General features: G+C 41.6%; 3 protein-coding genes and 2 non-coding genes across 7 annotated transcripts in view; 4 read left to right on the forward strand and 1 right to left on the reverse strand.

Annotated features, from left to right (window-relative positions):
* Positions 1-1,340: 1,340 nt before the first annotated feature.
* On the forward strand, positions 1,341-1,451 carry LOC144066454 (U5 spliceosomal RNA). The gene has a single exon (XR_013297619.1). It is a non-coding gene; the product is annotated as a U5 spliceosomal RNA (small nuclear RNA).
* Positions 1,452-2,133: 682 nt separating this feature from the next.
* On the forward strand, positions 2,134-2,298 carry LOC144066512 (U1 spliceosomal RNA). Its single transcript, XR_013297662.1, has one exon. It is a non-coding gene; the product is annotated as a U1 spliceosomal RNA (small nuclear RNA).
* Positions 2,299-2,987: 689 nt separating this feature from the next.
* LOC144065879 (uncharacterized) overlaps positions 2,988-23,923 on the forward strand; it is a 24,332-nt gene continuing 3,396 nt past the window's right edge. Inside the window, exon 1 of one of the 2 annotated variants that reach the window (XM_077589085.1) lies at positions 2,988-3,279. In XM_077589085.1, the coding sequence (XP_077445211.1) occupies positions 3,153-3,279 (127 nt within the window). In that variant the 5' untranslated portion in view covers positions 2,988-3,152. Of the gene's footprint in view, positions 3,280-21,666; positions 21,979-23,923 lie in introns of those variants that run through there. The other variant, XM_077589086.1, reaches the window with a different exon arrangement.
* Positions 8,014-16,493, forward strand: LOC144066102 (uncharacterized). The gene is made up of 5 exons (XM_077589449.1): positions 8,014-8,179; positions 9,519-9,914; positions 16,023-16,097; positions 16,144-16,209; positions 16,360-16,493. Exons 1-5 carry the CDS (start codon positions 8,068-8,070, stop codon positions 16,491-16,493), a joined length of 783 nt encoding a protein of 260 aa, XP_077445575.1. The 5' UTR covers positions 8,014-8,067.
* Positions 16,692-18,220, reverse strand: LOC144065948 (N-alpha-acetyltransferase 38, NatC auxiliary subunit-like). Of its 2 annotated transcripts, none has more exons than XM_077589199.1 (3): positions 17,716-18,220; positions 17,187-17,355; positions 16,692-17,103 (listed from the first exon to the last, which is right to left on the reverse strand). In XM_077589199.1, the coding sequence occupies exons 1-3, from the start codon at positions 17,749-17,751 to the stop codon at positions 16,991-16,993; spliced, it is 318 nt and encodes a 105-aa protein (XP_077445325.1). In that variant the 5' UTR covers positions 17,752-18,220; the 3' UTR covers positions 16,692-16,990. The 2 variants fall into 2 exon arrangements, with proteins under 2 accessions (XP_077445325.1, XP_077445324.1); XM_077589198.1 differs by lacking the exon at positions 17,716-18,220 and adding an exon at positions 17,473-17,706.

Below are 23,923 nucleotides of genomic sequence, written 5' to 3' on the forward strand. Positions count from 1 at the left end.
TCAGAAAAAGTTAGACAATTTTAAGGACATTTGCTTTAAATGTTACATTGTGTTTGATCTTATTGCAAGTAACAAATAACACATTTTAATATTTAAATATAAGGGTTTATAAGGTTATTTCACAATTTAGAACTACACAATCCCTCATTCAGCCTCATTCAAGGTAGTGTGGACACGCGGTCCACGCCGCTGGATATAAGTTTCAGTCTCTCAGGAGGCATGGGTTCAAAACCCACCACTGCCAATAATACATGGGCTATTTATGGTTCTTTTGTTGGAGTGCTTATGGCTCTTCACTAACCTGTAAGATACAATGTGAAACCACTGGTGAGAGAGCTGAGTCCCGAACACACTAATAGGAGTGTCACGTTTGCACACCACTGTGTCACTGACGCTACCTCTAGCTTCGCTTTAATCATAATGATTTTTTTTACGAGACTCCTTTTTACATATCAACGGCGTAACAATGTTATTAAAGAACAGAGAATTTTTGTATTTTAAAAGTGTAGGAATGTTAAAGTAAATGCAGACATTTTCAGGTATGCGGCCCAGTGGGGCGAGTGATTAGCGTCGCGGCCTCAAAGCTCTGGGGTCGTGGGTTAAATTTTTTAACTTAAAATCCAGCGTGGGTTTGAGTGTGCATGGTTGTCCGTCTCCTTGTGCCCTGCGATTGGCTGGCCCCCGATTCAGGGTGTCCCCCGCCTCTGGCCCCGGAGACAGCTGGGATTGGCTCCAGCACCCCCCGCAACCCTAATGAGAATAAAGCGGTTCAGAAAATGAGATGAGATGAGTTTCCCTCTTATCACACTAAACGTGTATCGTTGTAGTTTGATGTATACGTAAATGTATCTTACTATTGACCATATACTAAATTGTATTTTAGAATTAGGGGATGGAATAGGAGCTTGCTCCTTCCACTCTATGCATCAATCTGTTATTGCAGTATCTCCAAGAAAGGTGCACCACTCGCTCTTTATCAAAATACATTTACTACTTACTCTTGGAATTCCTAACTTAATGATTGAAATGACAGAAGCAAACCTGAAATTTAATAGATTAATCATCCGGATGAGGGGAGATTTAAATTAACAAATTAAAGCCTTTCTTTTGTAACAATATCCAAGTAAAACATGACTGTATAAACATTCACATCTTATATAATAATATATAGGTTTGACGATTATCATTTTTGCCAGTACAGCTAGTTTAAATGCCTGCTCAGCATCGAGGTGCCACTCTTTTTGGTGTAATATGAAAGCAAAGGGCCACATTGACTACATTCAGCGAAACCAACGCAATTTTCTGTAGCATATTCAACAATCAATTTGAAGCTTTTCCACATACTGTTTCTCTTCTAATCTCATTAATCTTTTGCCTTTCACTAAAGACTTTCGTGGAGAGGAACAATAAGAGTTTTAATCAAATTTTGGATGCTCTGCACTAACAGAGCTTCCCCTCTCTGTCGATGGTAAATATGAACTTTCTACTTATCTGAAACTTAAAGTTAATTCAGGCAATATTCCCCCTTGAATTTTTATAGACTATTTATGTCCTTAAGCATCTCACCTTGTTCAATCAAATATTTGATGTTCTGTGCTACCAGAGCTGTCCCTCTCTGTCAAAATGAAATATGGAATTGCTATTGATATGGCGCAATGGTATTTCACAATTTCAATGCTTGGATTTATACATACTGTTTACATCCTCAAACATTTGACTTTGTTAATTGAAGTAGTGATAAAGTAAAATGTATTATGTCAATTGATTAATCAACTAACACTCATTGCTGACAAACCCACTGCTTAATTCATGAACGTTTTAACTTATATTACTGTGAAGAGGCGGTTTTTATGTAGAAAGCCTCAGATGTTCGTTTCCCTTTTTTAACTCTGGATTTAAAAAAACTTACTATTTGGTTTTTAATTCTTCGAAGCATCATTTTGTTAGAGATTATAAAAATGTTATTTGTAGAGAAGTGCTATTTTGTTCGACTTGTATTTTCATTTGTGCCTTTGTTCACTTTTTTTGTGCGCGTGCATGCGCGGGTGTGTTTTATTACGGTGTAGTAAACGGGCACGTGACTGAAGATGGCGAGCACGTGAAAGAAGAGGGTGCTGCAACCGGGGACAACTCATACTTACCTGGCAGGGGAGATACCATGATCAAGAAGGTGGTTAACCCAGGGTGAGGCCCAGCCATTGCACTCTTGATTGTGCTGACCTCTGTGAATTCCTCAAATATGGGAATCTCGACTGGATAATTTCTGATAGTGGGGGACTGCGTTTGCGCTCTGCCCTGATTTGTTGTCAAAAAATAACATTCAAGCAATTGACCAAACTTTTAAATAATTCAATATGGTTAAATCCCAGAGATTCAGCAACCTCGTCGTATCAAACTCACCGTGCTCCGGAGGCTACGTCGGAGCTGCAGGTAAATGCAATTGAAAAGCGTCCGATAAAATAGGTGAAAAAGTCATTTGAAAAAGGAAACAAAAAGCCTGATTAAAAAAAACACAAATACACTAGTCAGCAAAATGGCAGACACAATTTAACGAGTGTCCATCAAGAGAATGTGGACAAAAGCATGAATCGGCATGGGATTACCATTCTTGTAGTATTACTCCCACTATTTTAAACGTAACATTTTAAACAAAGGCAAAACCAAAATATTTCATCGCATTTCATCCTGATTTCGTTTTAATGGTCAAGATGCTTATGTGAAACAAAATCAGCATATTCATTGGCCCAGCATGACTCTACGATTTTTTAATTATGCTTTTTAATAAGAACTAGTGCTAAGAAAGGCAGTACATGTCTCTTAAGATCATTCGTCCCCCGATTCCATGACAAAAACGTCTCACTGTAGACCCCCTCCAGCGAAATAAAGTTGATTAGGCGGACACGGGGTTAAAATTGGGGCGGGATCTAAGACGCGAAGGGGCTCGGCGTTGCCTTACCCATCATGCAATGCATGTATAAGAAAGACTAGCCAACGTGGAACGGTTTTTCGTCTTTATCCATTCACTTAGTTACGACGAAATCTCGGCGACGTTTCCAGCGTGACTTACTCGGACATCAGTACGTCCATTTTCGAGTATTCTCGGAACTCGTGGAAGTTTGAAGACCTAGCCTCGTGGGTGGCTAACAAAGGAAATGGCGAGAACAACACAGACTGCGGAAAACTTCCAGGGGGGAGTTTGTGGCGTCACATTGGAGCCTTCGTATCACTCGACTCTTGGGAAAATCATGCATGCCAGAGTTGTTCTTCACAGACTAGAAGGTTAGTTTACCTTTGGTGATTATTTATTTGTATAACATATACTGTGCGTGACATCATGCATGCACTGCGTCCGGATTTATTTCTGTATAGTACTGCTTTGGACATGTTTTTCACGTGTATACTGGGTGCGTTCACTTGATGCATGGGGTTTCCCCCAGCGCAGCGAGCGTTGCCAGATTGGGCGCGCTCCCGCCTTTTTTTCCAAAGACTTGGGGTGAGAGAAAAAGGAATCTGGTGGCGGGATACTGGCTCTATACTGGGAAATCGGGAGACTAAATAAATATCATACTTATTTAGTATCATACTCCAATCATACTGTATGTGACTCCAATCTATATTTCACGTTTGCAGCTTATATGGGCATTCATTTAATAATCGGGATTTGTAAAAGTCTTTGAAATCGTTGAATTTTACCTGTAATGTTTTCAAGGTTTAAAAATGTTAGAATTTTGCATACAGTCCTTGAAAATGCTTGAAAGAGTTCGGCACACTATTCCTCAGCACCCTGTATGGAAATAGGAATTTCCGTAACCCTACGAAATAATGGGAAATGAAGTAAATTAGCTTCATCGCCGCTACACTTCCGTTCCAGTGCAGCTTTGCAACAAGGCTGTGGGATTCGCCCACTTTGTGGAATATTGGCGCAAATTGGGAAGATGAACACGCCAAGCCACCACACTAATTTCAAAACCCTGTGGAAATGATAATAAACACTTACTTAATCAATGCATAACATGTCATTTGAAAGATGGACGAGTGTTAAATGTGAGATAGGTGGAAAAAGCCAATGTTGTTTTTGTTGTCTTTCAGTTAGAGCAGGGGTCTCGAACTCAATTTACCTGGGGGCCGCTAGAGGCCGAGTCTGGGTGAGACTGGGCCGCATCAGGATTTCCACAAGAAAAGCACTGACAAAACATTCCAACGTTATCAAATATCTTTATTTTTTAACAAAAAATAATGAATTAAATAAATTAACTTAAAGATGAATAAAAAATAAATCAATCAGTAATACAAAACCAAATAATACTAATGAGCATACAGTAGATATACACTGGCTGGCTAAGTAGAGAAAATGAATTATTTTTATTCCGTTTCAAATGTCTGTATTAACAGCTCTTTAACCTTTAACTTTCTGAACTTGAATGGAACATTGAACATGAAATATTCTGAACACGGCTTCTCTTGCCTACTCCTTGCTGCTAGAGACCTGGCAGCGCTTCTTCTCACATAGTCACATTTGGCTTGAGGGAGGAAGCAGTGGAGACCCTCAGTAGAGCTTGAAGATGCTCATCAGTAAGTCTGGACCTGTACTTGGACTTATTGAAGTTCAAGGTGGAGAAGAGCTTCTCACACAAGTATGTGCTCCCAAAAAGGCACATGGTCCGCTTGAACCTTCGGGAAAGTTCAGGGAAGCTGGGGGTCAATTCTCTCAAAAATTGCCCAAGCTTGTCTGCTTCTCCACTCACCTCCCTGAACTTGGCTTTGAGTGCAGAGTTGCACTGCAGGTCAATGAGCTCCATTTGAAGCTCAGGAGGGGCATCTTGCACATCAAAGGAGAAGGGGTCCGCAAAAATTTGAAATGTGGCTTTGTGTGTCTTGAAGTCTGCAAATCTGTGATCAAATTCCACCTGTAGCTTCGAAATGGCCTTAACATACTTCTCACCACTGAATGGTGTGCCTGCATCCACGAGAGCCTTGCATGCTGGGAAATGGCAAAGGTTTGTCTGAGAGAGCTGGGCTTTCCATAACACAAGTTTAGTGCAGAATGCTCTCACGTTGTCATAGGCAGCACTGACAAGTTGCCCCTGGCCTTGTAGCTTCTTGTTCAGTACATTAAGCTCATGTGTGATATCAACAAGAAAAGCCAAGTCCATGAGCCATTTGGGATCACTTAGCACACGATCAATCAACTCACAAACGGCGTAGCTAGCTTTGACTGCTGCATTACTGTCTTTGGTAGCCTTCTTGAAGAAATCCTGTTGCCTCAGAAGACGTGTTTTAAGACTGGCAACCTGGTTGGCTCTCTCATCTCCCTGGTATTTTTCGTACTCCTCAGCATGTCTCGTAGTACAATTACGTTTCAAATTGTATTCCTTGTGCACCGCAACTTTTTCAGTGTAAATGACCACACGTCGGGGTGCCCCTGTGTTCAACAAAGAAATATTGCACTCCCCACTTTTCTTGAAACTGTCTGTGCTCATCACCGACCTTTGTCTTCACGGCAGGCTTTGAAAGAGACATCTCTGGGGCTCCGTAATATGTTTTTCCACTTGGAATGAGTCTCGGGTTGATCTTTCACATTCAGTCGCGCGGGTTTGTGGCGCATGTGCACTTTCGCTCTCCGTTTCAATCGCGGAGATGGCTACAGACACTGACACAGGCTGGATCACGGATCATAGCGCCTCATTCAGTTCTATGCTGAGAGCAGCGGAGGAGTGTGCGCGCCGAGCGGAGTGATCGGCCTCACGGCTTCTCCTCCGCCCAGCTGATTGGAGGAATGAATGAGTGAGTGAGCGAGGCACTGGACAGCCCGGCCGATGTCCCGCCCTCCAGAGCCGTATACCTCACCGTGATTGGTTCATTCAGCTCAGAACCAAAGTTCCCTCTAATTTTTTGTTGGTCTGAGCAGAAAGACAACCTCCCTGAGCGCACTGAGTACCAGTGTGAGCGACATCATCGGTACTCGGATGATTCGCCTAAAGACGTTTCGCCGACGGACGTTTGACAGACGGGCAGGTCGCCGAATGGACGTTCCACCGAACGTTCATTCGGCCGAACGGAGGTTTCACCGAAACGGGATTCGAACGCTCGCCCCGCCGGATCGTGTGTGTACAAGTTTTTCAACCTCAGCCCGCGGGCCATATACGGCCCGTTAGGATTTTTAATCCGGCCTGCCGCCGGTGTTGTCCAAATTATAGTAAAAATCAATGTTCGTCTACCATCAATGGCAGTCCGGGAATAAGCACTCTTGGGCAGGCAGATTTAGCAGAACCGAGCCGTAAAATGACAGCAATCGGGTCAAATCCATCCTAAAACAGCATTTAATGATTAAATACAAATACTGGATGATATCGCGATGGAGGCAAAAAAACGTCTATAGACGTCCATTCGCCAAACGGCTCAAAATGCTCTCAAATTTGGTCAAATCCAGCTGAAAACAGCGTTTAATGATTAAATACAAATACTAGTATTTGTATTTAATCATTAAACTAACAAATACTAGTACGACCTGTCCGTCTGTCAAACGTCCGTCGCCGAAACGTCTTTAGGCGAATCATCCGGTCACGACATCATCATTGCTCGCTATCGGCACACCAGTATCACACCTGCCACAAGCAGGTGCATGTCAATGTTCCCTCTAATTTTTCATGTAAAACATGCTGTAAAACAAGAAAAACATGAGTGGACAGAGCTACTGCCACTGGCTGCCACTTAAACGGCGCCATCATGGGGAAAGGGGTAAAAAAAAATAAAAAATAAAAAAAAAAATCGATCTTTCATATTAAGACGGGGGCCGCAAATTATCGTCCCGCGGGCCGCAGTTGGCCCGCGGGCCGCAAGTTTGAGACCCCTGTTGTAGATCATCCGTCTGGCCTGGAACTTGTTGTCCTTTTCAGTCCATAGTTATGAAGACAATTGACTGGCCCCGACAGGAAGACTGGGGGAAAGTGCACTCGGTCTAAACAGTATGGCACAATTTAAATTATAGCTTCATTACCTATTAATTCCAAATAAACAAAGAACAGAATGACAAGCCTTGCATTTTACATTTTTTATAGATCTAAAACTATGTTTATTTTAGCTTTTTTTCTTACAGAGGGAAGATGTCTTTTAATCATTTAATTTCAAAAGGAAACGAAATATGTTTTTATGTTCAAAATTAAAGTGGAAAACAGAAAATATTTTTATATAGTTATTTTTACATTTTACTAAATACTCATTGAACTAAAACACAAAAAGAAAAAAATAAGGATGAAAAAATTGCAAATATTCGTTAAAAATGGGAAAATCAAGAAATATAATTTACATCTAGTGGTTGGTCCAGATTGAGGGAATAATGTTAATAAAAGAAAAAACAAACATTTCCTTTTGGGTTTAAGACACTTTGAGAAATTGCAAATTTTCTGATATAATTTCTGCGCTTTTTCGATAACTTGTGATTGACAGTGTCTTAATTATTGTGTATAATGTCCACGAATACTGAAATTAAAATTAAACAAATTTTCTCCTGACCACGAGAGAGCGGTACCTAAATAAGAGACTGATTCCTGCGAGTTCAAACCGTTTCATTGAAGAACTACTTCTCCCGTGATGCCAATCGGCCAAACAGCAACAGCTCCATTATCAAGGACGATTTTTCTCTGCGCATCCGCGTTTTGCGAAGCCTCCTTTTGAGACGCAATCTTCAAGTTATTTATGTTTAATTTAATTTTCAATTTAATTAAAACCTACGCAAACAATTATTGCTCAAACCACACGTCAGAACATTTGAAGATTAATTATTTCCTATTTCCGACTCTCTTACATTTATAAATCGAAGGAAGTGACGCTGCCACCACGCATGCGCAGTTTTCGCCACCTAGCTTAACCTATGGGTCCCCGACGTGTCTAGCATAAGCTACTTTATGACCTTAAATATCAGCCAAAATCATTTTCAAGACCTCGTTGAAGCTTTGTGCGCTACTTAAGCTCAGCCTGTTAGCATATATCAAAGGATCAACTCTTCAAGTCGTCGAAGAACTTTGAAGCTTTGCGCCCTCTTTAATTTAGCCGAGCTAGCAGCTATCAATGGCGTCTCCATCAGAATTTACGTGTGGGAAAAGAGCAGCAAAGTTCCACGAGGAAAACTCGACATTTTGCAAAATAATCCATGCAAAAGTTGTCCTTCACAGAATAGAAGGTGGGTCCATTTTTATATCTATATATTCCCTTCATCATTAAGGCTTAATGGCAATTGTAGAAGTGCTTTTTTGTGCGCTGCAATTGCATATTCAAGTACAGTAATCCTCAGCATTTCACTACATCGCAGATTTTTCTGGGGAAAATGTTTATTTTTTAAATAATTTTTCAAGCGGAAGCAACTCCCATGTCTTCCGCTTGCTACTAGGACTCAGCACTGGGGATTTTTTTAAAATTATAAATTCATAAAAATGTGAAAACCGGCCCAGAGGAGCGAGTGGTTAGCGCATCGGCCTCACAGCTCTCGGGTCCTAGGTTCAAATCCAGGTCAAGTCCACCTGTGTGGAGTTTGCATGTTCTTCCCAGGCCTGTGTGGGTTTCCTCCAGGTACTCCGGTTTCCTCCCACACTCCAAAGACTTGCATAGTAAGGCTTTTTTTAATAATAAAAAAGACCATGTATAGTAAAGTATCAGTTTCTTTAAAAAATGACCATTTATAGAAAGGCTTTTTTTTAATTAAAAAAATTACCTTTTTATTTTGACGCGTGCGGGTTTTCTCCAGGTACTCCGGCTTCCTCCCACATTGTAAAGACATGGTAGGCTGATTGGACACACTAAATTGCTCCTAAGTATGAGCGTGAATGGTTGTCTGTCTTGTTGTGCCCTGCGATTGGCTGGCCAACAATTCAGGGTGCCCACCCCCGCCTCTGGCCCAAAGTTAGCTGGGATAGGCTCCAGCGCCCCCCCCCGACTCTGATGAGGATAAAGCGGTTCAGAAAATGAGATGAGATTAAAGAATCCTTTGGGTTTAATAAAACAAAACATTTTTAAACATTGAAATGTGTAGGTGTGCTCTTAATTGTACTTTAATTTTGAAGGTGAACTCTGTTTTCCTCAAACTGTTGATTACAATGTGGGTCACCCGCAAGTGCTTTAATTATTACGTAAATAATTGAACATTTGCTGTGGCAGCCAGCATATTACAGGAATACATTGACATACGAGTGTCCCAATTTACGGGAAATTTGAGAAACGAGCTAAATTCCGAGCATTTTTTTTCCTTGAGATATGAGACAAATTGGAGATACGAGCTTATTGAGATGGTTCCGGGTGGTCAAATATGTGTGGGTGTGTATAGTCATTTGAGTTGATTTCAGTTAAATTTCAAGTTAATGTCATGTTACGAGCCTAGCCACCGCCGATATAAGTATAAGACTTTACATTCCCAGTCTAACCACCGCCGGTATAAGTATAAGACTTTACATTCCCAGTCTAACCTAAAGTCTTCTCGTTAGATAGACAGATTATGAAACATATCATTTATTTTCGTGTCTTTGCAGGTCTCAGAGAATATCTTGGTCCTGATGGGAAAGAGTCTGTTGGCCTTAAAAAGGAACTTGAGCTCCCACAAATTAAAGAGGAGGAGCCAGAGTTCCCTCAACAACAAATGAGAGACGAGCGACTTCCAATCAAGAAGGAGGAAGATGATGTCACCTGGTCACTTGGTGAAAACCTGAAGAGGGAAGAGGATCTGCGCGTGACCAGCAGAGGGGCGGAGCCTGCACACACCTTAAAGTTACCCCAAATTAAAGAGGAGGAGCCAGAGTTCCCTCAACAGCAAATCAAGAAGGAGAAAGAAGATGTCACTGTGTCAACTGGTGAGCCTTTCAAGAGTGAAGATGATCTGGGCGTGGCCGACAGAGGGGCGGAGACTCCGAACGGCAGCTCAGCAGAAGGTCAAGCAGACAATTTAATTGCTCCGTTATCAGAAAGCGAAGACTTGCTTTATGACAATGAAGGTCTTAAGGACGGCAAACTCTGGAAATGCTCTCAGTGTGGAAAAACCTTTGGGAAAAAGTCTACTTTGAAAACTCACATGAGGAGCCACACTTGGGAGAAACCCTTATCATGTACAGTTTGTGGTAAAACATTTACACACAAGAGAAACTTAAATATTCATGCAAGAACACACACTGATGAAAAACAATTTTCGTGTTCAGTTTGCGGTCAAAGATTTACAGAGAAGGGACACTTAAAAACGCACACAAGGACCCACACTGGTGAAAAACCATTTTCGTGTTCAGTTTGCGGTAAAGCCTTTTCTCAACAGGCACACTTAAAAGCGCACACAAGAACACACACAGGTGAAAAACCATTTTCATGTTCAGTTTGTGGTCAAAGATTTACACAGAAGGGACACTTAAATAGGCACGAAATAATCCACACAGGTGAAAAACAATTTTCGTGCTCAGTTTGTGGTAAAAGATTTACACAGAAGGGAAACTTAAAAATACACACAAGAACCCACACTGGTGAAAAACCATTTTTGTGTTCAGTTTGTGGTCAAGCATTTGCAGATAAGCGAATCTTACGATGCCATACAAGAACCCACACTGGTGAAAAACCCTTTTCTTGCTCGATTTGTGGTCAAGCTTTCTCTCAAACGCACCAGTTAAAAAGCCACACAAGAACCCACACTGATGACCCGCCCAGTTAATGTTCAAACATTTTCACAGAAGGAAACCTGAAAAGAAAACTTAACATCACACGGATGGCATACTTAAAAAGTCATGCAAGAACACACACTGGTGAAAAACCATTTGCGTGCTCAGTTTGTGGTAAAAGATTTACAGAGAAGGGAAGCTTAAAAAACACGTAATAACCCACACTGGTGAAAAACCTTTTTCGGGCTCAGTTTGTAGTCAAACACACACAAGGAAAGCTTGAAAAGGCACACAAGATTCCACACTGCTGAAAAAACGTTTTCGTGTTCAGATTGCGGTAAAGCCATTTCTCAAAAGCAAGATTTACAAAGACACAAGAACCCACACTGGCAAAAAAAAATCCTGCTCAGTTTGTGGTCGAACATTTTCCCAAAGGAGAAGCTTAAAAGAACACATTAACCCACACTGGAGAACAATGTTTTCCTGTTCAGTCTGGCCACAGATTCGCTGCAATGGCCCAATTAAAAAGCTACCCAATTGAATAACCTGAAAAGAAGATTTAACAACCCGCACAGGAGAAAAGCTCTTTTTTGCTCAATTTGTGGCAGGAATATCTTAAAAACACAATTACCCACATTGGTCAGAAACCCTTTTCCTGCTCAGCTTCTTGCCAGAGATTTAGTCGTAAGGATAGACTTTAAAGACGCCAATGTGGTGTGATAAGCAGTGGCCAATAACGGCTTTGCTTGCTTTATCAATTTCTATATGAAAGATCATTCTAATTGCAGTATACAGTGGTACCTCGACATGCGATCGTAATCCGTTCCGAGACTGAGATCGTATGAAGAGATTCTCGTAACTTGAGCGGACATTTCCCATTGAAATGAATGGAAAACAAATTAATTCGTTCCAACCTACTGAAAAAACACCAATGACAGGATATTGGATTGGAAAAAATGTTTTATTTCCTCTAATTCGCCATCTATTAACAAAGTAACACATAACTAGTGGTTTAATAGTAATAAAATGTGTTTAATCTAACTAAAATTGGGCAGATTTCGCCGACGGGAGACAGAGGCGTATGGGGGGGTGGGGTTCGTTTTTTTTCCACGACAACTCACTCGTAAACGGAACAAACGAATTTAAATTAACTTGGATTAATATATACAGACACTCAAACATACGTTTAATGTAACTTTACACAAAACTGAATTCTAATTTTGTTGTAATCTTTTGTTACCTTCGTTTTCCGGGTTGGCGGTTTGCCACGCCTCCACCCTCACGTTCGCTATCGATGGGCTGTTTGCTGTTGTACTACGTATTCCCTTCAAAATATTCCGAAAATGATTCACACAAATGTCCTCACAATAGGATAACCCACGACCACTTGCCAACGAGAAAAACTGCTCATAAAGACCGTCTCGCAACTCCATCGTTGAAATGGCTCTGGTCGCAGCCGCTTTGAGAGAGAGTTGCGACCAGAAATATTACAAAGAGGGAATTGCGAACCAGTGCCGCTGATGTTCTTAGGAGCAGCGAACGAGAAGTAATATAATACTCCTCGTATTAGATAATAATAAAAAACAGGAAATGCAACAGCTGAGCTTACCCACGTATTGATTGTGGGTAAAGTTTTATTCTGAGAAAGAGTGCCATTGCCTGTCGGTGTTGTGTGCACGAGTATTCTTCATTACCCAGAAAGCCCTCTTTTTCCCGCGCATGCGCGTTGTGCGTTTCCTGGTCTGAATAACTCATTCGGTGCTCGTAGATACACGAAAGATATGCAAAAAAGACAGTGCCATGGCCACCTGGTTTGGCTTCATAACAAAATTTTGATCGCATGACGGGCGAATTATTTGATCGAAATTTCCGTCGTAAGACGAGAATATTGTATGACGAGCGGTCGTATGACGAGGTACCACTAATTGTATTTTGCATTCTGAAAATCTTGTTTACACTTTTTAATGTGTAATATCGATCCACACTATTCAAATACAGTAAAACCTTAAGATACGAGCTAACTGCGGGATCGAGTTTGTATGTCAATTTACTCGTGTCTCAAGTGAATTCTTCCCATAGAAATGAACAAAATACAAATTAATCCGTTTCCATCCTAAAACCCCCCCACCAAAATTGGTTCTAATTAACTACCGACTCACAATTGGGAACCATCTGGTATGCTCATATCTCAAATTTATCTCATATCTCAAGGCAAAAAAATTGCTCTGAATTTTCCTCGTATCTCAAATTTCTCGTATGTTGGAACACTTGTATGTCAAGGTATTACTTTTTAATAAAAATGAGTGCCGTTGAAAATTTTATTGACTTCACAATTCTATCCGAAATAGTAGAGCCTACATTAGGAAATTACAAAATAAATGATCAATAATGTGATCTAATTAATATGGAAAATGTCTTCACAGTTAAAGACATGCCTAAGAAATTTGAAAAATTGCAGTTTTTGTCTATTGAATTTGCTAGCAAATCCAATAAGAATATTGAGTGTTATTCAAACATTGTACATTTTACTGACAATAATTGATATATTGAATCTAGGATCTAAGAAACATTAGTAGAAATATGGTGTGAAAGACGATGAATTTGCTCAAAATAAATAAGTAGTACAATGTCCTTATACTTTTGTCATATTATAAGATGATACACGTTTTTAAACCGATTTAACTTGTCATCTTTTTGGTAGTTCCAATAAAGCTCTCTTTTTGGTGAAAAATACTTTTTGGGTCTTTTTGTTGACAAAATCAGCCTTCCAAATTCCACGGTGACAAAAGAGAAGCGTTATTTGCTAAGATTTAAAACTAAGAGGAAAATCAATACATTAATTTGAACAATTGGGTAAATTAATATATAAAAGATTGTTTTCTTTCTACAGGTGTGAAAATACGGAAACTTCATGTCTGAAATTAACGGTAAATTGTTTTTATCTTTTTGATGTTGAAGGGAATAATTGGTAGAAATGTAACTGAGTTTTTATTTTATGTGTAACTATTGGAAAAACATTAAGACAGTTTTATTGGAGATGATAGACAAACTACAAAGGGAATGTAATGTTAAATGTTTGCAAAAAACTACTAGATTGGGGTATTATTCGTTTTAAACAACTGTGCGATACACATTATTGAATGAATTTGGAGTTCTTGATTAGCATGCATTTTATGTGGCTTAATTGCTGTAAAGGGTGCAGGCTTAATATATTAATCCTTGCGAACAGGGGGGGGGGGGGGGGGTTCAATTGTATTTAAAAATATACATTTATTCATTTTCCAGGCAGGAGAGGTGGTTTTTAAACTCCTTTGAAGAATCCAGCCTGGTTACCCTTTTGTATTTTTTTTCCCTTTTTTTAGGTTACACAGTCTTTCTATTGTTTTGGAATCAAGTCGACCTTATGTTCACTTCTGAGAAGTAAGTAAAGTTTGTATATGGAGGAAGCCAGTGTAGCTATTTATTACGGTACAGTAATACCTCGACATACGAGTGCCCCGACATACGAGCAATTTGAGATACGAGTAAAATTTCGAGCAAATATATATCTTGAGATATGAGACAAATTTTGATATACGAGCATACAGCGGACCCGAGAGGCTGCTCATAAGAACTTCATGCGTACTGTCTTTCCCATCGCAAGGCCCTCGTGTAATGTCTCTACGAGCACTGGGTGGAGCGTTGCATTTTTTCAGTGGTTTTTTTTCCGTTAGTGCGAATGGCGGATCGATCACTAATACGAGAGAAGTATATACTACTTCTCATTGGCAAGTGGTCCTGCGTTATCCTATTGTGAGGACATTTGTGTGCATCGTTTTGGGAATATTTTGAAGGGTAGACAAAATCAAACAACAGTCGATATTGAATAAAAGTCAGTTTGGAGGCGGGGCAAATAGAGCCAACCCGGGAGAAGAGAGGTATCAAATGTCAAACAAAATTAGAAATAAGTTTAGTGTTCGGTTCGATTAAACTTATTTTTGAGTGTGTCTGCAACGTAATCTAAGTTCATTTAAGTTTGTTTATGTTATGTTACGAGCGTGTTGCCGTGCAAAAAGTCTCTCCGTCTAATTTTAGTACTATTAAACACATTTTAGTACTATTAAACACATTTTAGTACTATTAAACACATTTTAGTACTATTAAACACATTTTAGTACTATTAAACACATTTTAGTACTATTAAACACATTTTAGTACAATTAAACCACTAGTTACTTGTGACTTTGTTAAAAGATGTCGAATTAGAACAAATAAATGTTTTTCCAATCCTATATCCTGTTTTGGTGTTTTTTCAGAGGCTTGGAACGAATTAATTTGTTTTTAGTTCATTTCTATGGGAAACGTTGATTTGAGATACGGGTAAATCGACATACGCGCTCAGTCCCGGAAGGCATTAATCTCGAATCTCGAGGTACCACTGTATCCTCTTAAGAAAGCAGTAAACAACAAGCCATTTTTTCCACTAACATTGCCATTGCTAATTAAAGGAACTCTTTTTTTAATTGACCTATTGACCCTGCAATCCTTAAAGTTCCATGCATGTTCGTTTTCAAAAAGGACCCCAAAGAAAAGCTGGTGTCCCGCCTCCTCTTTTTTATGGCTTCTCCTACACGCATCTGTGATCTGGCCTGCTTGAGAAAACGGACACAGCTCTTTTGTTATTAAACTATTCTACATGTTAAATGTTACTTTCCTAGTAACATTAACTATTAGCTAATGTTCAAGTTTAAATTCAACATAGTTTCTTTTTTTTAATCGGCGCAGAACATCTCGTCTTTGTCGTCACTACATTTTTCATTGGAATGGAAGTTTTTAAATGCAAAATGGATGACTCTGTGAATAGCAGAAGTCACTGTGGCTATGAAAGTCGCCGGCCGAGACCGAGTTGCTTGCGCTGGGGGTCCTTAAGACCTCCAGCAGCAGATGGGAATGGCCACATGCCTCAGTATATCTGTTTTGATTAGTACAATTGATTAGTTTTGAGAATCAGCTTGTGAGGACTCAACTGAGAAGAAGCAGAGTTGCGCAGCAGAAGCGTGCTGGGCCCATAACCCACAGGTCAGTGGATTGAAACCATTCCCTGCTACTTCAAGTCTGTTCATTTTTTGAAGAAGCAAACAACCTCACTCCACTTTCTCATTGCCGTAGCTGCGAAAAACTGATCATGACAATTATTCATTCTGTAAAAGCTACCATTTCTCACTTCACATTCTTCATCAGGATGCCCACCGATCAAAAATCGGATCAGAATTTATGGGAAATCGGGGCCGATCGCGTCACGTCTCGTAGATTCTACGAGAACCTGTGGATGTCCTGCGCCACCGACTCCACCGGACTCACTCGCTTCCGCCACGCCGAAAACGCTCGAGTCTCGCTCACTGGCTCGCCTCCTCCGTCCAGGTTACGTCCAAGCGTCCCGCGCCCTCATGATCGCGCAGGCGGTGATGGGGGGCCTTCGGCCTGGTAGCGGCGCTGGTACGTTCTCAACATCACCCAGGACTTCTTCGACCCCTTCTACCAGGTAGGATGGTCCCGCCAGCGGGAAAGGGCGGGGAATGCACTGACGCCCACCCCCGTCCGGCGGCAGGTACGAGATCGGCGAGGGGCTGTAGATCGGCTGGTGCTCGGCTGTGGTGGCCGTCGTCGGGGGCGCCTGACTCACCTGCTCCTGCAAGACGGGCCCCTGGGAGAAATAGTGAGTGATCTCCAGGCCGTCCTTCCTTCTTTCCGCTCGCAGGACTCGATCGCCACGCCATCTGTCTTTCTATCGGCAGCCCCTTCCCCCACCAAAGCAGGGTGACGGTGCATTCGGGAGCGGCCCGGAGCCGAAGAGCGACCGCCATCACCCACGGCCGACACGCCTACGTGTGAACGGGAACCGGCGACCGATCGGCTCCATCTTTTTCGAGTCTGGTTGTCGTTTAGGTGCTCCACTTGTGCCCAGTGCTAGTTAGTATTTATGTCAGATGTTTCCGTGTGATGGAAATCTGTTGGTGTGATTCTTGATTTGTGTCTTTTTCTACCTTTTTCTTACAACCATGCACAATAAAGCAAATTGTTCAACACACATTTATGTTGGATGCATCCATTTTAATGTTATTAGCACGTTCAATGGCTTTCCTGACAGCGTTATTCAAGTTTTTGGGCACTTCCATTGTCTGACAGCGAGTCGACGCGGCGGTCGGACCGCATTAAAAGAGGCCCCAAACAAACGCCACTGAGCGGGATCAAACCACCTGTCTTGTGTTTTTCCTTCAAAGTGTCCCATTTCGACGACAGACCCCGACCTTTTCGCCGTGGATGGCCTACGGCGCGGGGAGGGACGGCCGATGCAGCTTGAAGCTGAACGGTCGCAAGTGTAAAAACGGCTAGTGGCGGATGGCGTCGTCCAGAATGTCCGCCTCGGCCTTGATGGACACCACGTGATGACCCGGAATCATGGCGAGGCCCAGAACTCGGGGTTCCGTCTGGGAGAAAGTGTCTGAAACGACAGAAAGTAGGAGAAAGCTGAACATTCTACACGAAGAACCTGCATGGGGCTCAGGATTGGGCTCCCAGTCCCACCTGCGGATTTGAGGAACTCCTGAGCCGAGCCCAGGATGACGTTACAGTCCCGGTCCGTGCAGAGGAAAAGGCCCACCAGGGTCCGGCCGTCGGTCATGCAGATCCTCATGTTCTTGTTCAGGAGGCCCTGGAGCTTCTGCCTGGCCAAGGACGACGTGTCGCCGTGGTCCTAAGTGTGTGTATGTACACACGCACACGCGCGCACACAAACACAACGTTGAAGGGACATCCAGTTAGACAACAATCGAGTAAGTAACAAGTTTGAATTCAAATGCAATTTGCCCACCCTCCCCATCCAAGAAATCCGCCATATCCTTCTTCCCAAACCAGTAAAACCAGTCGACAAACACAACGAAGCCATGCGGGCTTGTTGCTGGTCTCGGGTTCTGCCAATCTGAGCACTAACGAGTTAGCTTGAGTGCTGTTAAACGGCGACGGTGTCTCGCTTCACGGGATTCCGGGATTTTTCTTTTTTATATATATTGAAAACGCCCCGAAATAACTTGTATAAAAGAGAAAATGAACCTACACGAAGCAATGGTCTGTTCTCCTCGATTGTTGCCATTTGCGCATCTTCTTCCTTCTTCTTCCGTGTCTTCCAGCCGGAAGCATTTGGCAGACGGACGGACGGGCGCTTGCCGACCAGCGCCCCTCTGTGGTCACAGGACGCAAGGGTCAATACTTTCCAAGGGGGTTTCGGCAAAACTCAACGAATGCTTGGATTGTGGGTTGGACTTCCTGCCGAGAGAGAGCACGATGGACTCTTTCACTACCACTGACGGCGACAGTCGTCCAATCGTGTGGCTCTTTTTATCCTTCTGCCGTGAACGAGTAGACGACGTCCGGAAATTGATATAATTATCAAAAATTAAAAATCCCTTATTTGTGTATGACGTCCCCATTAAAACCATCACAAGTCCTGATTTTGTCAGCGTTTCGGAACAGGCACTTAAGAGGACAAAATTCCTTTTCCATAGATAGACTGTTAGCGGAATTGGTCGGTATTGGGACAACTGAGTAGCCTTTTTTCCTTTTTTAATCACACACACAAACACCCCAAAAATATGAATGACTCATTTGTATTAAGTTTCAGCATTTTTTGTGTGTTTTTAAACAAGATTGATGTTTTATTGAAATGGAGTAACCACAATAAACTTACTTAAAACGGAATTATCAAATTAAATTGAGTTCATTTTGGTTACTCCATTTAAATAAGGCATTAATCTTGTTTAAATGCAATACATACGTAATTCAAGTGAGCCCTTTAAATTGTTTAAATGTTTGTATATGTGATTGAGAAAGAAAAAACGTTCCGCGATTGTTGCAATACCAAAAGTGTCCGTCAGAGTGAAGTCTCCCCATGTAAATGCCATTTTGTTCTGTTAAGTCAGGGGTCACCAAACTACGGCCCGCGGGCCGGATACGGCCCGCCGGCACATTTGGACCGGCCCTCTGAACAATACCAGAGACGCTATCGGAATTTTTTTTTTTTTTTTTTTTTTTGAATTTTTTTTTTTTGGGGGGGGGGGGGATGCGGCCCGCTGGCACATTTGGACCGGCCCTCTGAACAATACCAGAGACGCTATCGGATTTTTTTTCCTATTTGGCCTTGAAGACTGGGACATTTTAATCTTGTGTTTGGTTCATTGCACCCCTGCTGAGCCCACAAATCATCCCAGTAAAGCGGGGCTTCGCATTGCTTCTTTGGTGACACGCGCGGGGAGAGTGTTTCCCTTTGATGCATGCGGGCACGTCCACCGTTGCATGTACGAGCAGTGTTACCGAGACATCTGGACGATCGCAGGTGAGGGCGGAGCCCTGGGACCATCGCGGACTATTCAAGCATATTAAAACTGCAACCTGTTTGAGAACGGAATAATGGCGAAAAAGTTAGGTGAGAGAAAAATTGATTCAGAATGCAGGATATTTAACCTGGAGTGGACAAACGATTATTTTTTTGTTCAATGCAAAGAAAAGGCTGTTTGTCTCATTTGTCGGTGGCGGTATTCAAAGAATACAATCTTTGCCGACACTATGAATCCCGTCACAAAGACAAGTACGATAGATTGCAAGGCCAAATACGAGCAGACAAACTCTCAAAGCGAAAAAGTGGACTACTATCTCAGCAGAACCAGGCATCCGTTCGGGCCAGCTTTTGGGTTGCTAAATTGATAGCAAGCAGCGGTAAGCCTTTCACTGACGGAGAGTTTGTTAAGAAATGTATGGATACTGTCGCGGAGGAGGTGTGTCCCGAGAAGAAAGATGCATTTAATGCCGTAAGTCTGTCGGTGAGTACAATGACCAGACGCGTTGAAGAAATCGGGAGTAATGTATATGCCCAGCTGCAGCAGAAGATGAAATAATTTGACTTTTTTTCATTAGCACTGGATGAAAGCACGGACGTGCAAGAAACAGCGCAACTGCTCATTTTTATTCGTGGAGTTAGCGCAAACTTTGAGATTTGCGAGGATCTGGCAGCCCTCCAAAGTCTCAAAGGGACTACAACGGGAGAGGATATTTTTGACAAAGTGTGCCAAACCATGGAGAAGTTGGACCTGGACTGGTCAAAGCTAGCTAGCATCACGACTGACGGGGCTCCTAGCATGGTGGCCGAAACTTGCGGTCTAATAATGGGACGCATGAACCAGGAGTTGGAAAAAAGGGGTGTCACCGCCCCGCTACGAGTCCACTGCCAAATTCACCACCAAGCACTGTGTTGCAAAATGTTGACGTGGGATTCTGTAATGACGGTTGTGGTGTCGTGCATAAACTTCAGAGCAAAGGGAGAAGATTGTGCATGGCACAACAGAAAGTTAATGTTCCATGGCTTTTTCTGTTACAAACTGACACCGGCCCCCCATCAGAGAAGGGAAAAGTTATGTGGCCCTCACAAGAAAAAGTTTGGGGACCCCTGCTGTACACAATATTTAAGACACTGTCAATCAAAAGTTATCGGAGAAGCACATTTTAAGAAATTATATCAGAAAAATAGCAATTTCTCAAAGGTGTCTTAAACCCAAAAGGAAAAGTTTGTTTTTTCTTTTATTTACATTATTTGCTTAATCCGGACCAACCACTAGATTTAAATTATGTCTTGATTTTCCCATTTTTAACGAATATTTGCAATTTTTCCCTCCAATTTTGTTCTTTTGTGTTTTAGTTCAATAAGTATTTTGTAAAATGTAAAAATAACTATATAGAAATATTTTCAACAAATGATTATTCCCTTATTGAAAATAAAAGCTCAAATAAACATTGTTTTAGACCTATGAAAAATATTTAAGGCTTTATATCCAGTTCTTTAAATCCGATTTAATCTCTCTCTCTCTCGCTCTCTTGCTCTCTCCCGCTCCCTCCCTCCCTACGTCCCTAAAATCCCTCCCTCCCTCCCTCCCTCCCTCCCTCCCTCCCAATCCCTCCCTCCCTCCCAATCCCTCCCTCCCTCCCTCCCTCCCTCCCTCCCTCCCTTGTAGATCATCCGTCTGGCCTGGAACTTGTTGTCCTGTTCAGTCCATAGTTATGTAGACAATTGACTGGCCCCGACAGGAAGACTGGGGGAAAGTGCACTCGGTCCAAACAGTATGGCACAATTTAAATTATAGCTTCATTAACTATTAATTCCAAATGAACAAAGAACTGAATGACAAGCCTTGCATTTTACATTTTTTATAGATCTAAAACTATGTTTATTTTAGCTTTTTTTCTTACAGAGGGAAGATGTCTTTTAATCATTTAATTTCAAAAGGAAACGAAATATGTTTTTATGTTCAAAATTAAAGTGGAAAACAGAAAACATTTTTATATAGTTATTTTTACATTTTACTAAATACTCATCAACTAAAACACAAAAAGAAAAAATAAGGATGAAAAAAATGCAAATATTCGTTAAAAATGGGAAAATCAAGAAATATAATTTACATCTAGTGGTTGGTCCAGATTGAGGGAATAATGTTAATAAAAGAAAAAACAAACTTTTCCTTTTGGGTTTAAGACACCTTTGAGAAATTGCAAATTTTCTCATATAATTTCTGCGCTTCTTCGATAACTTGTGATTGACAGTGTCTTAATTATTGTGTATAATGTCCACGAATACTGAAATTAAAATTAAACAAATTTTCTCCTGACCACAAGAGAGCGTTACCTAAATAAGAGACTGATTCCTGCGAGTTCAAACCGTTTCATTGAAGAACTACTTCTCCCGTGATGCCAATCGGCCAAACAGCAACAGCTCCATTATCAAGGACGATTTTTCTCTGCGCATGCGCGTTTTGCGAAGCCTCCTTTTGAGACGCAATCTTCAAGTTATTTATGTTTAATTTAATTTTCAATTTAATTAAAACCTGCGCAAACAATTACTGCTCAAACCACACGTCAGAACATTTGAAGATTAATTATTTCCTATTTCCGACTCTCTTACATTTATAAATCGGAGGAAGTGACGCTGACACCGCGCATGCGCAGTTTTCGCCACCTAGCTTAACCTATGGGTCCCCGACGTGTCTAGCATAAGCTACTTTATGACCTTAAATATCAGCCAAAATCATTTTCAAGACCTCGTTGAAGCTTTGCGGCCTACTTTAGCTCAGCCTGTTAGCATATATCAAAGGATCAACTCTTCAAGTCGTCGAAGAACTTTGAAGCTTTGCGCCCTCTTTAACTTAGCCTAGCTAGCAGCTATCAATGGCGTCTCCATCAGAATTTACGTGTGGGAAAAGAGCAGCAAAGTTCCACGAGGAAAACTCGACATTTTGCAAAATAATCCATGCAAAAGTTGTCCTTCACAGAATAGAAGGTGGGTCCATTTTTATATCTATATATTCCCTTCATCATTAAGGCTTAATGGTAATTGTAGAAGTGCTTTTTTGTGCGCTGCAATTGCATATTCAAGTACAGTAATCCCTCAGCATTTCACTACATCGCAGATTTTTCTGGGGAAAATGTTTATTTTTTAAATAATTTTTTCAAGCGGAAGCAACTCCCATGTCTTCCGCTTGCTACTAGGACTCAGCACTGGAGATTTTTTTAAAATTATACATTCATAAAAATGTGAAAACCGGCCCAGAGGAGCGAGTGGTTAGCGCATCGGCCTCACAGCTCTCAGGTCCTAGGTTCAAATCCAGGTCAAGTCCACCTGTGTGGCGTTTGCATGTTCTTCCCAGGCCTGTGTGGGTTTCCTCCAGATACTCCGGTTTTCCTCCCACACTCCAAAGACTTGCATAGTAAGGCTTTTTTTAATAATAAAAAAGACCATGTATAGCAGGGGTCCCCAAACTTTTTCCTGTGAGGGCCACATAACTTTTCCCTTCTCCGATGGGGGGCCGGTGTCAGTTTGTAACAGAAAAAGTGTGACGATCGATCGTAGGGGAGCTTACATTTTTTATTGTTTTCCAGAAAGCCACACATAACCAAATAACCCTTTCCAGGTTATTTACAGAAAAAAAGTCAGGAAACAAATAATAACACTATTAATGAAATAAATAATAACTAAATAACCCTCTCTGAGTTCTTCGCAGAAAAAACAGGAAATAACACTATTTATGAAATAAATAATAACTAAATAACTCTCTCTGGGTTCTTCATAGAAAAAAAAAGCCATGGAACATTAACTTTCTGTTGTGCCATACACAATCTTCTCCCTTTGCTCTGAAGTTTATGCACGACACCACAACCGTCATTACAGAATCCCACGTCAACATTTTGCAGCACAGTGCTTGCTGGTGAATTCGGCAGTGGACTCGTAGCGGGGCGGTGACACCCCTTTTTTCCAACTCCTGGTTCATGCGTCCCATTATTAGACTGCAAGTTTCGGCCACCATGCTAGGAGCCCCGTCAGTCGTGATGCTAGCTAGCTTTGACCAGTCCAGGTCCAACTTCTCCATGGTTTGGCACACTTTGTCAAAAATATCCTCTCCCGTTGTAGTCCCTTTGAGACTTTGGAGGGCTGCCAGATCCTAGCAAATCTCAAAGTTTGCGCTAACTCCACGAATAAAAATGAGCAGTTGCGGTGTGTCTTGCACGTCCGTGCTTTCATCCAGTGCTAATGAAAAAAAGTCAAATTCTTTCGTCTTCTGCTGCAGCTGGGCATATACATTACTCCCGATTTATTCAACATGTCTGGTCATTGTACTCACCGACAGACTTACGGCATTAAATGCATCTTTCTTCTCGGGACAGACTTCCTCCACGACAACATCCATACATTTCTTAAAAAACTCTCCGTCAGTGAAAGGCTTACCGTTGCTTGCTATCAGTTTAGCAACCCGAAAGCTGGCCCAAACGGATGCCTGCTTCAGCTGAGCTTGGCGTAGAAATGTAGTCTGCTGAGATAATAGTCCAACTTTTAGCTTTGAGAGTTTGTCTGCTCGTATTTGGCCTTGCACACTATCGTACTTGTCTTTGTGACGGGATTCATAGTGCCGGCGAAGATTGTATTCTTTGAATACTGCCACCGTCTCTTGACAGATGAGACAAACAGCCTTTTCTTTGCATTGAAAAAAATAATAATCGTTTGTCCACTGCAGGTTAAATACCCTGCATTCTGAATCAATTTTTCTCTTAACTCACCTTTTCGCCATTATTCCGTTCTCAAACAAGTTCAGGTTGCACAGTTTTTATATGCTTGAATAGCATCGCAATAGCGATGGCCCCAGGGCTCCGCCCTCACCTGCGATCGTCCAGATGTCTCGCTAACACTCTGCTCGCGCATGAAACGGTGGAAGTGCCCCATGCATCAAAGG

Source organism: Stigmatopora argus, chromosome 20 (assembly GCF_051989625.1).
Source record: "Stigmatopora argus isolate UIUO_Sarg chromosome 20, RoL_Sarg_1.0, whole genome shotgun sequence".
Classification (NCBI taxonomy): Eukaryota; Metazoa; Chordata; class Actinopteri; order Syngnathiformes; family Syngnathidae; genus Stigmatopora; species Stigmatopora argus.

Bases quoted from the DNA above. Each gene is read 5' to 3' on its own strand.
- LOC144066102 (XM_077589449.1), top strand. From the start codon at position 8,068: ATGGCGTCTCCATCAGAATTTACGTGTGGGAAAAGAGCAGCAAAGTTC. The intron at 8,180-9,518 runs GTGGGTCCATTT...GTGTCTTTGCAG, and splicing joins TGTCCTTCACAGAATAGAAG to GTCTCAGAGAATATCTTGGT. The intron at 9,915-16,022 runs GTCAAGCAGACA...TCCTCCGTCCAG, and splicing joins GAACGGCAGCTCAGCAGAAG to GTTACGTCCAAGCGTCCCGC.
- LOC144065948 (XM_077589198.1), bottom strand. From the start codon at position 17,547: ATGGCTTCGTTGTGTTTGTCGACTGGTTTTACTGGTTTGGGAAGAAGG. The intron at 17,356-17,472 runs GTGGGCAAATTG...ACACACACTTAG, and splicing joins GGATTTCTTGGATGGGGAGG to GACCACGGCGACACGTCGTC. The intron at 17,104-17,186 runs GTGGGACTGGGA...CTGTCGTTTCAG, and splicing joins GGAGTTCCTCAAATCCGCAG to ACACTTTCTCCCAGACGGAA.